This window comes from Mercenaria mercenaria, chromosome 6 (assembly GCF_021730395.1).
Source record: "Mercenaria mercenaria strain notata chromosome 6, MADL_Memer_1, whole genome shotgun sequence".
In the NCBI taxonomy this organism is placed as follows: Eukaryota; Metazoa; Mollusca; class Bivalvia; order Venerida; family Veneridae; genus Mercenaria; species Mercenaria mercenaria.
This window is the reverse complement of record NC_069366.1, coordinates 31258718-31273349: the sequence shown is the minus strand read 5'-3', so window position 1 is coordinate 31273349 and position 14632 is coordinate 31258718. Positions and strand designations below refer to the sequence as shown.

At 34.3% G+C, this 14632-nt stretch overlaps 1 protein-coding gene across 1 annotated transcript; it reads left to right on the top strand.

Moving 5' to 3' along the window:
* The first annotated feature begins 307 nt into the window (after nt 1–307).
* Nucleotides 308–13811, top strand: LOC123549258 (uncharacterized). The gene is made up of 5 exons (XM_045337186.2): nt 308–664; nt 5957–6199; nt 7324–7482; nt 8360–8670; nt 9053–13811. The coding sequence occupies exons 1-5, from the start codon at nt 583–585 to the stop codon at nt 9119–9121; spliced, it is 864 nt and encodes a 287-aa protein (XP_045193121.2). The 5' UTR covers nt 308–582; the 3' UTR covers nt 9122–13811.
* Nucleotides 13812–14632: the final 821 nt, after the last annotated feature.

The following is a 14632-nucleotide window of genomic DNA, read 5'->3' as shown; positions in this document are numbered from 1 at the left end:
GGTGGACTGCATGCTATATAACTACAATCTTGATTTATATGTACAACGATTCCCATCAAGAGAATTAAAGTACAATCTGAATTTTGATCAAATAATTGAAGGATATCGCTTGATTATCATAAATACCACACAATAGAATGGATGGTATCAAGCGCAGCCCAACCTCACAATACATATTGTATTATTTTTCAGAGTACAATATTTCGGTATTTTATTCGTTTTAATTTGTACGCGAGATCATTGAATATTTTGACCTCGCTTTTAAGATATATAAACGTATACAAAACCGTCATTTGACAATGTATAGTACTGGTTAAAGACGTTTTACACTCATTTTATTGTAGTAAAAATAGCAAATGCTAGCGTATAGTTAGTAAATACCGAGTACCAGGGTGAAATTTCTCATTAAGATTTCCTGTGTGTTTACAAATGCGCTCAGCGGATACTTAACATTTCGCCTTTTATTAGTTTAAAGGTTTTAGATAGTATGGACGTATGTTTTTGTGTTAAACTTAGACAAGTTTTTGTGTGAGAATATTTACTTTTTTTTATATAAAATGTAGTGAATTTGGACTCGAGAAAATGGTGGATTGGAAGTTAAGATTCTGTTTTTCACTGTTTATTTTGTGTTACACAAAGGAAACTACTGGTACAGTTGAGTCATGTAAGTATGTTCAGGTGGTTTAACGAAAGGGAATTTATAAACAAAGTATATGTAAACGGGATACAAAATGATTGAAAGTATTACTGTATCAAAACGGTGAAAGCGAAACCGTTTAACAAAAGTAATTTCTTACATCGTACACAATGGATTATGCATAATCTATGATATAATATATGAAAAAGAAAGTATTAAAGCTAGTCGAATAGAAAATACATGCACCGTTGTATTTATATACAAATGTATAATAATACATTGAAATATTAACGCCAGCCTACATGTAGATCTACACAATCAGTTTTTTTTCTAGCTCACCAATTTTCATTGTATTTATGCTAAGGTCAAAAATAAAGGCCACAGAAAGGTAATTGTATCTGGTTTTCTAAAAGTAGCCTAATTGCTTATCAACTATCATATTACTTAGGACATATAGCAAAACATATTTGTTTCATGTCATACTCGGCCACTGAACAGAGAAGTAATGTGTGACCTTAATATAATTCCACGCTAAACTGACCATTATCCTGTATCATACTAAATAATATGAGCCGCGCCATGAGAAAACCAACATAGTGGGTTTGCGACCAGCATGGATCCAGACCACTGCCATCCGCAGTCTGGCAGGACATGCGTTCCTTTCAAGCTATACAATAAAGAAACCGTTAGCGAACCATGGTTGCTTCAGACCATAGACGGCGCGATGATCGCCAGACTGGTCGAGATGTCCATGCTGGTCGCAAAGCCAGTATGTTGGTTTTCCCATGGTGCGACTCATATATGAATTGAGCGTTATTACCCATGGGAATAGCTTCTGTTTTCTCTTATTTTATTCCACAGAACCTACGTCCTTTAAACATTATATTTTTAGTAAGCGTGGCATTTCACACGCAGTTGTGGATAAAATTCATACATAATGGTCAAAGTTGTTTAGTAGATAATTGAGAATTCAGACACAACATGCATCTGTTATCTTTTGAAAAAGTTTGCTCAAAAATTTTGTATTGACATAAACGTTTGAACTGCTGGCTGGGAAGTTTTTACTAAGTTTAGTAGTTTTGTGTAGCTACTTCTTATTTATCACATCTACACAACCAGCCATTTAAAACTGTGCCCAAATTAAAGATTCTTCTGTTATTTGGCATGGAAAGAAATCAAGATCATAACTTGATGTAACTCTTAACGCGGTGATAAAATACCTACTTCACAATAAACCACAGGAAACTTATCTTTAATTTCATTCTTTCGACCCCTTTATTGGTTTCATGTGTGAGCTGTCATGTTAAAGGAGCTATCTTGCAGTGGTGTTTTTGAAAGATCGCCAAGAAACTAGGGTAGATTTCTTTTTAAAAACAACAACAACAACACAACCTCAAATATACGCACAAATAGGAAACATGACCTCGTTTTCAGCGAAAAGTTCAAAGGATCGCCTCACAAGGTAAAAATATCACAACAGAATTCCTTTTGTGATAACACACAATAGACAAAAATAACTATCTACATTTTGTAAACACATTCTTTAAGAACATAGTCAAAATTAACATAAATTATGCCATCGTTTGATGTTTCGGTCATTTTTCCTGAACTCTTCAATAAAGAAATTGGATATCTTTTTTCAATATCTGAAAATCCCGCTGTTTCAGATTGAAATGTTTTTCATAGTTTTGGTACGCAAACAAGTTAGCAACTTGAATAATCAAGTTCCAACCGACGCCTTATATCAAGGAAAATAAATGACAATTTAAAATTGTGAAATAGTCAGTAGTATTGATTTTCAGATAGAGGGTTATGGTTTTCATGGGTTGCGAAATCCTTTTCCTTTCAAGCATTTAGTGACGTAACGGTACAAGACCTTTGTTTGGCGATATTCTATTGAAAAGTCACAGAAGAGCGGTTATCGCTTATCGTGAGTGACGTTTGCGTAGTAAAATGAGTAAAATCAAAATATTCATTAAAAGAGGTTACAATGAATATAAATCAACTCTCTTAAGAAACCGTGAACGTTTTTGTTAAACTTGTTTGGACCAACAACATTTTTAAACTTGAAGTTTCAGATGACTAATGAAGGTTAAAGAAATTGAGATAAACCAAGATAACTAAAATACAGGTTAAAACTAGTTAATTGTTCACGAAAGTTAGACCTAAATTAAGTTTGGTGGGTACACTATATATATTTAGGAGCTTAATGAACCATCCCGGGTAGGCCCCGCGGAAAGTCCCAGTCGTAGCCACACTGGCGCTTGAACTTTCAACCTACTTTTATACTGGTAAAATAGCATCCACTCCACCACCGTGAACGCCAGAATGGAATTTAATATTGTTTATTTTCTGTTTCTGAAACTGGTAACGCTTCGTATCAAATCATTATAAATAGTGTCGGTCTGTAAAAGATAAGAGAAATTAACTGATAAATATTTCATCTATTAAAACATACCCAACGAAATGCCAGTAAATTTAGCTGCGACTGTATCCATGCAAAAAGCATTAACATTATGCAACGTGCCTATTTAGTAACAAGTGTTTTCTCCCTTATAACATACCATGCACATGTATATGACATGTAACACACTGTGAAGTCTTCGATGCATCTGCTAATAAACGCCAGTATTGGGAATCAGACAAAATGTCCGTAATCGTTGATTAATCATGGCGAAAATCAGATTGATCACTTTTGACCGACATAATATAGATAGATAGATTTCCGATTTCGTGCAATACCATAATTCCAGTAATTTTCAACAGTCAACTGTCATTAGAAATAATTTTACATGTATATTAGTAGCTAAGAGTGACACTTTTACTGGATTTAGCTTGTTTGGGGCATTATTAGGACATTAGATGAAAAATTTAGTCGAAGGTCACATCATTGACCATTAATCCATGATTAGTCAATGCTGTGATTATTCAGCACATAAATAAAATAAAAACGCTTTGTGGATGATCATAACTAAACTTTTAGTTAGATTGCAGGACAGAAACAACAACGTTAAAAAGGCTTTATTTATGGCTCAGTCCCGCAGATGTGCGGAAAGTTTTAACCCTTACCCTGCTAAATTTCTATAATAAACTTGTCCATCTTTCAATTTGGACAGTGCCATTAATTGTTAAATGGGTTGTTTACCTAAAAGATACTGACCGAATGGCGAACAGTGCAGATCTTGATCAGACTGCACGGATATGCAGGCTGATCATGATCTGCGCTGGTCGCAAAGGCAGAACCAATCGTGTCCAGCATAATAAACGCTATTTTTTTGCGTCGGAAAATTGAAAAAAAAAAACATTCGGCAAGAAAAATAAAATTCATTAGAAAGGGTTCTATGGTGAAGGCGGAGTATTATGACTATGCAAATGGAAGCTAAAATCATGAAATTTTCAGCTTGCGTAAGTCCGTTCGCTTGTAATGTATTTATACAACAGGGAGTGAAGAGAGCAATACAGTCACGTTTAGCACATCCTAATATATTATATATCACGAAAAAACGTCATGGATGTCAAAAGGTCATTTTTTTAATTAGAATATTTAATACACGGATTCAACATGTTCAAGGCGTATTAATTTTGACGCACTTAAGTATTTACCAGACAATTAAATGTTGCGCAGTAATAAATAAGCTGGTATACCAACATTTACATCCAAATATAGTAAACAAGTCAGACCATCAGAATTTTATATATATGTGGTCGGCCTTAAGCTAACTGAAATGGAGCCAGTTGTCATTGTTTTGGTAAATTACTGTAATATAGCAAACATGTCGCACACATTTATAATCGCAATTTATCACCACAATCCGACAAAAAACAGGTATCAATGAACTAAATGTTAAAAAGTCCAAACATTCCTTTCTACATCGATAATATGCAAATTTTATTACTTAACGTATCTGATTACAAAAAGCAAAGAAAAACAACATTTTCACGCTCATACAAATCTAACAAAAAGCCAATACGTGCGGTTGAAGCAACCTTTTAAGTAATACTATCAATGGGCTATTTTTTTGGGTTATGTTGATAAAAGTTTCACCTCAAATTGAAGTAACAACTTTATAAAATGACCTTAACGTCGTAAAGATATAGGAAAAGATTAGAACCGGGCCATTTTTACGGTCCAACCACAAACGAAACGGATAGATAATAATTTTAGTTCGTCTAATTAAAAAAAAATCTACGAGGTATTGTCATCACTTGATCGTCGTTTTTGGCGTAGGTTAAGATTTTTGTTTAGGTCTACTTTTTCTTGAAAACTAAAAAAAGCTATAGTTTTGAAACTTTGCACACTTGTTTAGCTAGTAAGCAAAGGCAAACAAAAACGGACGTATTATGTGATGGCGCGTGCGTCTGTCCGTTTGTCCGTCCGTCATAATTCGTGTTCGGAGTATAACATTATAACCATCAACGATATTGACTTTAAACTTGGCGTATAGGTTGATGGCAATAAGACGATGTGCAGAACACTTTAACTGGCCCTGACAAAGGTCAAGGTCACAAACTGGGCTAAAAGGTCAAAATTGACCATCATATTTCATGTCCGGAGCATAACTAAATAACCATGCAAAGCATTTACTTCAAACTTGAGATGTAGGTAGGTGGCAATGTGACGATGTGCAGAGTGCATGGACCAGGGTGGTAGGTCAAAGGTCAAGGTTACAGCAAGGTAAAATCTGCCCATCATTTTGTGTCCAGTGCATAGTTTAAAAAGTATTAAAGGTATTGACTTGAAACTTGGAATATAGGCAGACGATGGTGAGACGATATGCAGACTGCAACAGTCTACATAACACCCCCACCTATTTACCCCTTCCTCCTAAAAATCATTTAGTTTCTTAATCTTTAGTATCCTGTCACCTCCACCGCACACACACAAAGTTTAACCTTGCTCCCCCCTCCCCCCGAAAAATAAACTCAGTTAGTTTCTTGCCCTTTTGTATCCTGTCTCCACCACTGCACTCCACCCATTGCTTCCGTCCTCCTCTGATATAACCTTCCGGGCGTATATTTCCCTGTTTGGCGGAGCTCTTGTTGAAATTAGATTGGTATGTATGTACCTAGAAACATAACTCTTTTTTTGCGTTTTGTCAGAATGATAGCCCTTTTATCTTATAAAAAGGTATTCTTTTTGTTATTATTTTCTTTATGTCCACTCTTACGAAATACTGTTGCTTTGAAAATATACCTTTTTCATTATCCGTAGTTCATAAGAAAGTCAAGAACCGTATCTCTTTTCTTGCATATTGCCTCACCCTCAGGCGTGCTGTAGTCTAATTTATCAGAAGTAATAAAACATTTTTTTACCCGTAGGGGACATGCAACAACAATGCGGTAGAACACTGGAAAGTTATGGAGGAACGCTACACTTTGACGCCACGATGCTCCGGAACAGCTTTTGTCAGGTGAAGATTGTGGGCAAAGGGGCAGCCGATACAATGTTGTCATTATTTTTCACTTCTTTTAACGTCACTGGTGACTCTTGTATGGAAAACGTAACCATAGAGGAACCTGGCGCAGTACAACAAACATATGAGCTCGGGAACATCCCAAATGGTAAAGTACTATAATCGCTTTGGTACTATTAACCGTCGAGTTCCTTTATATTGAGTGTATTTCAGTTATATGGCATTCATTCGCAGCCTTTCTGCGTTCACGGCCTCCAAAACGCCGTTACTAGAACAGTCTCTTCCACCCGATTATTATGGTTACGAAACGACAACTGGTGTTGTTATTCCGTGTAGTTAGTTAAGAAGAATAGGCATAGTGACCCTTTTTCGATAGTGCGAAGAAGAATAGACATAGTAACCTGTTTTCGATAGTGCGAAGAAGAATGTTGTGTGTTCTTATGATTTATGTAATTTTCATAAAAAAAAATCAAACGTTAGATGCCTACATATGTACATCACAGTTGTTATTGTTATTTAAAAGATGTTTCAAGACAGATACCATGAAAAACAAACAAAAAATGTATATAAGCGAAATACTATGCAAATATTTTACTTTGAGTGAAGTGCTTTCATACATACTATTTTGAATGAAATGTTTACAAACATGAGGTATCCGCATACAGTATATTCTTTGTGCAAAATATTTTATATACATGCTAAGTGCTTTCGTTGAAGTACTCCGACTAAAAATACTTTTATCAACATTACATACACGTTGAGTGTTGTAGTTTCATACAAATTGTATTTTGCGTGAAATTAACATACGTAGTACTTTAAATGACATTATACTTACATACACTGTACTGTATAATAATAATAATAATAATAATAATAATAATAATAATAAAAACAATAATACAAACTTTTAACGAGGATAACATATTTCGCTATATAGGTAGATATATGGCCCTCAAACAATGATTTTAAAATGCTATCCTTGATATGTAACACAGACGGTGAAATGGAAGACATGAATTAAAACAAAGTATTCCTTAATGACATAAAGAATTTAATATCTAAGCAACATCGGAAGTTAAAAGTAAAAGAGGTAAATGAAAGCGGTGTCGTGTGGGGTTGTACATCTGCCTATAACAAAAAATAGAATGTCTTAAGTTTCAATTGAAATGTTTACATTTGAATGAACTATTTACAGGCCTTGTACTTAGGTATAAATGTGTACGTTTGTAGTATTTTGAATAAATTATTTAATGAAATGAGTGTCATTTACAGGGCTTTACCAGTCATTTTGCAGAAATACGGGGTATATGAACCAGAATTCCATATACACAACCTTCCATGAATCATTGATACTGAAGTACTCATCGCGTCAGAAAGAAGCAGCCAAGAATATGAAATTCACCCTAAAATTCTCATCTTTTACATCCAGATGTAAGTAAAACTATTGACTCATGAATAAAATGTAATGTATCATTAAACATGTCGTTACGTATATAATTATCTAGATTACAAAGTCTAACATAATTAGTATTCAGGCGGTATATGTATAGGCAAAGAAGTTGCTTTTCAGGAATGGACACAAAGTTAGAATCAATATAGAAATCATCACTTAAAAATTGTTGTCTTAACACAGAGACAAAATAACATTTTTCACTTTTTTCTGTAATGGAGACTTCTTTTTAGGAGATCTTGCTAAAACAGAAAATGGCTGAGTTTTAGTGTAGGCGTTTTTATGTCATAAGATATAAATGTCTTTTATATGTAACCATTTGGTATATTGAAGATGGTTCATGTAGTTATGACGCTTTAATTGGAAGACGTTTGACGGCATTATACGTCGAGTATATTTGATGTTGTGTAGTGAATGGACACCTCAAGCCGTTTGATATTTGTTTAAGCTTTTTTCACAAGATGGTTTTAAACCAAACGTTTAGCTTTCGTATGAAAGGTTAAGTTTGACTTAAAACATGCATGCTCTTGCTAAAGATTGATAAGCTGTTTGCTTGTGTATATTATGAAGTTTTATGCTGAAAATAGATTCGATCATGTTTCAGCATGGTTTAGAAAATGTGTTTGTTTGTATTGGGTGAACTGACAAAAAGCTGTTCTTTTAGTTATAACTTCATATATATGACACTTATTGCTTCTATTAATATTTGGTTAGCACTTGAAATAAGACTTGAAAGTTTTTGTAAAATATGTTAGCGTCTGTTTTTATATAAAAAATTGAAACCGAAACGTATTTTGACCAATATGAAACTTTAAAAGTGCTTTAATTATGAATAATCAAAAGTACTTTTCCTTTCAGTTAAAGGCTGTACAAAAGAAGAGGCGGAGGAGGGCATGTTTTCCTGTCCAACAGGACGGTGTGTGCACAGCAGTTTACTGTGCGGGGACTTAAACCCTTGTGGTGATAATAGAGACTGTAACTCCACTGAGGCCATATTAGAACAGAATAGAGATGATAAGGGCGTGAATTATGTGAAATTTCTGGTTGTGACTATTGTTGTATTGTTTGCAATATTTGCACTTATTCAAATAACACTGATAGTGAGGAACGAAAACAAGTGCACTCATACTAGGAAATACCAACAAAAGGAGCAGCTTCAAGCGGAACTGGTGAGTCATATGTCTTAATTTCTCGTGCAAACACGTGTGACTTAGACTCGCTACTATCTGCAAACATAGAACTTGGTTAATCATCATACAGTTAATGTGACGTTGAGCTTAATTAATGTGATGTGACATTTTCTTATTTTTATTTTAATCGAGTTTTTGCAATATATATAACATACGTAAAAAATAGGCTAATTGTGAAACGTATATGTAATACTTTTACGCGGTATATTGATTTATTGGAAAAATTTACAGAAATACAAACGAAATGTGCTTTTTATGTGCAGTTCATGATATTTCCGGCTTCGCAACACTTTGTATTTTATCAAAATTTATGAAAACATATATGAAGTATTTGATTAGCACCATATATTTTTTTTCACAGATGCCAATGACAAACGGCCACGTTGAAAGGGGACAGAGAGACACTAATGTTGAAGTTGTGAAAACCTGAATACAGGAGATAAACACGGGATGAGACGGAAAATGTTTAAATGAAACTGTTTGTGTCACATATTTTTACTTCCGGGAAATCCACATTTCTTGCGATAATGAGAAAGGTTGACACTGGTTCATGTGTCTTCGGTAATGGGTAGATGACGTCACCTCAGCATATTGTTTAAAATACGTGGTCTTTAGAATAAATTAATGGCACATAGATTCTTATGTGAGACGCATTTCTAAAGTAAGAAACATTATCAACGTTCTTCGATAGATTTTACGTTTATTTAGCAGCGTGTTACTTTCCTTTTATCATTTTTCATTTTCAGATACATTTGTTTGCATTTCATATATTGTGTCATATTACAATCTGAAGAAAAAGATATTAATATATCTCGCTGCAGCTATACACTGAACGAGAAGTTTTAACAGTGCTCTTTAGCATTTTTATATGTTGCCATTGCAGTTTGTTAATTTAAAAACAAGGTAAACAAGCTGTTCGCCGTCCATTTGTTCATGAAAGTTATTTCATTATGCATCAGTTTGATATTGCGTATTATTTGTAGCTATATAGAAATTTAATAAATGCGCATCGCATCTGCTTTATCATTTGGCTTCATGTATCATCCATAACCAAAATGTTTAGAATGGTTGGTTTAATTTGAATTATGTACAAAACCATATGCGATTGGTCCAGCACTATGTAAATATGCAAAAAGCAGCACCAGCTGTCATTCTTGTATATCGCCTTTTGAATATTTTACTTACAGTTTCTGCATATATCAGAAATAAAAAAAGACGCAGCTACATTTCATTATAAATATGAGGAGAAATAGAAAACAAGTTTCCAACTATATTAACATACAGTATTTTTGTATTTACTCAAATGTTTGAGGATTATATTTTGTTAGAATTCACATTCTTTTCAGCAATTTTGAATTATTGAACTTTACTTCCACACCAATCGCTGAAGCTTTACGTGTATATCCGTTCTGACTTTAAAGGTATTCCATAAAATATTTAATTCGACACATTTACTTCTCATGTAGAAAAAATGTATACAATTTTACTAAATATATAATTTAATTAAATGTGTATGTGGAGCTATATTCATAATTAGCAGCTGATTGCTAGGAAAAACTTTTTTTCAAATATGAAATTTAGATCTAGCATCCATCAAAAAATAAAAAAATGCAATTACAGTTCATTTTGATAAAATGTACTTCTTTTAAGAGAAACGCATTACAATTTTATCTCACCTGTCACAAAGTGACAAGGTGAGCTTTTGTGATCGTGCGGTGTCCGTTGTCCGTCGTCCGTCCGTGCGTGCGTCCGTCCGTAAACTTTTTGCTTGTGACCACCCTAGTGGTCACATTTTTCATGGGATATTTATGAAAGTTGGTCAGAATGTTCATCTTGATGATATCTAGGTCAATTTCGAAACTGGGTCACGTGCCGTCAAAAACTAGGTCAGTAGGTCTAAAAATAGAAAAACCTTGTGACCTCTCTAGAGGCAATATATTTCACAAGATCTTCATGAAAATTGGTCGGAATGTTCACCTTGATGATATTTAGGTCAAGTTTGAAACTGGGTCACGTGCCATCAAAAACTAGGTCAGTAGTTCTAAAAATAGAAAAACCTTGTGACCTCTCTAGAGGCCATATATTTCACAAGATCTTCATGAAAATTGGTCGGAATGTTCACCTTGATGATATTTAGGTCAAGTTTGAAACTGGGTCACGTGCCATCAAAAACTAGGTCAGTAGTTCTAAAAATAGAAAAACCTTGTGACCTCTCTAGAGGCCATATATTTCATAAGATCTTCATGAAAGTTGGTCAGAACGTTCACCTTGATGATATCTAGGTCAAGTTCAAAAGTGGGTCACGTGCGGTCAAAAACTAGGTCAGTAGGTTAAATAATAGAAAAACCTTGTGACCTCTCTAAAGGCCATATTTTTCATGGGATCTGTATGAAAGTTGGTCTGAATGTTCATCTTGATGATATCTAGGTAAAGTTCGAAACTGGGTCACGTATGGTCAAAAACTAGGTCAGTAGGTCTAAAAATAGAAAAACCTTGTGACCTCTCTAGAGGCCACATATTTCATGAGATCTTCATGAAAATTGGTCAGAATGTTCACCTTCATAATATCTAGGTCAAGTTCGAAAGTGGGTCACGTGCCGTCAAAAACTAGGTCAGTAGGTCAAATAATAGAAAAGCCTTGTGACCTCTCTAGAGGCCATATTTTGCATGGGATCTGTATGAAAGTTGGTCTGAATGTTCATCTTGATGATATCTAGGTCAAGTTTTAAAGTGGGTCATGTGCCTTCAAAAACTAGGTCAGTAGGTCAAATAATGAAAAAACGTTGTGACCTCTCTAGAGGCCATATTTTTCATGGGATCTGTATGAAAGTTGGTCTGAATGTTTTTCTTGATGATATATAGGTAAGTTTGAAACTGGGTCACGTGCCTTAAAAAACTAGGTCAGTTGGTCAAATAATAAAACAACTTTGTGACCTCTCTAGAGGCCATATTTTTCATGGGATCTGTATGAAAGTTGGTCTGAATGTTCATCTTGATGACATCTAGGTCAAGTTTGAAACTGGGTCAACTGCGGTCAAAAACTAGGTCAGTAGGTCTAAAATAATTAAAATCTTTTGACCTCTCTAGAGGCCATATTTTTCAATGGATCTTCATGAAAATTGATCTGAATGTTCACCTTGATCATATCTAGGTCAATTTCGAAACTGGGTCACGTGCGATCAAAAACTAGGTCAGTAGGTATAAAAATAGAAAAACCTTGTGACCTCTCTAGAGGCCATATTTTTCATGAGATCTTCATGAAAATTAGTGAGAATGTTCACCTTGATGATATCTAGATCAAGTTCAAAACAGGGTCACGTACCTTCGAAAACTAGGTCCATAGGTCAAATAATAGAAAACTTTGTGACCTCTCTAGAGACCATATTTTTCAATGGATCTTCATGAAAATTGGTCAGAACTTTTATCTTGATAATATCTAGGTCAAGTTCAAAACTGGGTCACATGAGCTGAAAAACTAGGTCACTATGTCAAATAATAGAAAAAACGACGTCATACTCAAAACTGCGTCATGTGGGAAGAGGTGAGCGATTCAGGACCATCATGGTCCTCTTGTTATGTAATTTAAGCTAAGTTTGAAGATTTTGAAATTCCGAGTAAAAATAATAATGTAATGTAATATTTTGTAGTGGCTACTGGCTAACTTTTTTACTGCCAGCATACATTTCTTTTACAAATACCAATTTCATTTTACTGTATGTTTGATACAAGCGCTTAACTCTTTCGTTACAATATTTGTACATCCCAAGGAATTAATTAGATACAGTTAAGTTTATTATTCATGAGCAGTTATTTGTAATTATACATCGTCAGATAATACATTTTCGTATTGTATTCTCCACACGTACATTTTCTCTATTTTGTTAATGATACGAAATAAAACAATGTATCAATTTTTACTGTTGTCTCACTGCATGACACAACATGAGTTATACATGTTCGAAATAAAAGAGAATGGTGTGAGTATGGAGTGTCACGAACAGTAAAACATTAGCGGTTATCTCAATACAGAGCATAGGTCAGCTTACAATTTCAAGTGTATTACTTTCCTTTCATTATTTTTCATTTTCAGATACATTTGTATGCATTTCATATACATGTATTGTGTCATATTACACTTTGAAGAAGAAGCTATTAAAATTTCTCGAAGCAGTTTTGAACTGAACGAGAAGTTTAAACAGTGCCCGCTTAAGTTGCAAGTTTTGGTTTGTTTGTACAAGCTATTCGCCGTCCATATTTTCCTGAAAATAATAACTTTTTGCATCATTTTGCCATTGCGTATTACTTGTAGATATATAGAAGTTTAATAAATGCGCATCTCATCTGCTTGATCGTTTGACTTCATGTATCATTCATAACCAAAGTGTTTAGAGCGCCTGTCTGAATTTGAATTATGCACAACACCAGATGCGATTGGTCCAGCACTATGTAAATATGCAAAAAAGATGCACCAGCTGCCATTCTTGTATATCGCTTTTGAATATTTTACTGACAGTTTCTGCATAGATCGGAAATAAAAAAAAGAGACGCAGCTGCATTTCATTATAAATATGAGGAGAAAGAGGAAACACGTTTCCGACTATTTTAACTTACAGTATTTTTTTATAAACTTTTAGATCTTGTGAAAGTCAAATACTTTGCATTTTTTGTTAACTCAAAACTTGATTCTTTGAGGAATATATTTTGTCAGCATTCTTCTTCATTTCGGTCGTTCTCAAAATTATTGAATTTTACTTGTATATTATCAGCTACTTCAGCTGTTGATATATAACCATGGGATTCTGACTTTAAAGTAGATATAAAATTGTTTTTCATTTTGATTAAATGTGCATCAGTGTTGAAAAGCGCATATTTTATAAAGATTTTGAAATCTTACTTCAAAATAATGTTATATTCTGTAGCGGCTAGCCTATATATACAAAACATAAGTTTGTTTCTTTTTACTGTAGGTCTTCTTTTCACAATCATATTAGTATATACGAGCATGTGTGTCAATACAAACTCACTTGCAATCACACTTTTGTTAGATCACCCATCTTCATACGTACGTTTTCCACATTGTATTGATATTATAAAATAAAACAACAAACCGTTAAAGTTAACTGATGTCTTCGTTTTACTTTTAAATGCATGACTCAACATGTGTTATAAAATCAAAAAAAATAATTTGGCATTAGTCTTGCTCGTCTATCTACAAATGAGCTGCGCCATGAGAAAACCAACATAATGGGCTTGCGACCAGCATGGATCCAGACCAGCCTGCGCATCCGCGCAGTCTGGTCAGGACCCATGCTGTTCGCTAATGGTTTCTCTAAATGCAATAGGCTTTGAAAGCGAACAGCATGGATACTGACCAGACTGCACGGATGCGCAGGCTGGTCTGGATCCATGCTGGTCGTAAACCCACTATGTTGGTTTTCTCATGGCACGGCTCAAATCAGTTCACTTACTTGTAATCCAGACAAACTTCTTCCCTTCCGGTGCAATTTCATGAATGTGATATTTACTTACTTGGCATTATGTGCATCTTACTGCACATAGTGAGTTTTTTGGTGAATGTTCTATAAAAGCAATTTTCAGTTGCTGTGCATTTAAATGTGTTAAATTAATGAGAATGCCGCAAGAGTATATGAAGTTGATGCTTTAGAAATAAAGAAATCAGACTAATAAAAAAATAGCTTCTACGCAGTGATCTCCCTTACATATATGTAGAGATTTCTGAAGTTGAGGGGAAGCAACTCCTGCATGAGGTTTGTCTTTTCTTAAAAAGACTGCCCCAGTCAAAACAAGAAAAGTCATATTTTGGATACTTATTATTTTCTACTGGTAACAAGAAGAGTTTGGTATATTCGGTTAAAAAGCTATAATTTACTGCACCCTTTTTACAAACACATCTATTTCAGCTGGATTTTTACTTGAAAAA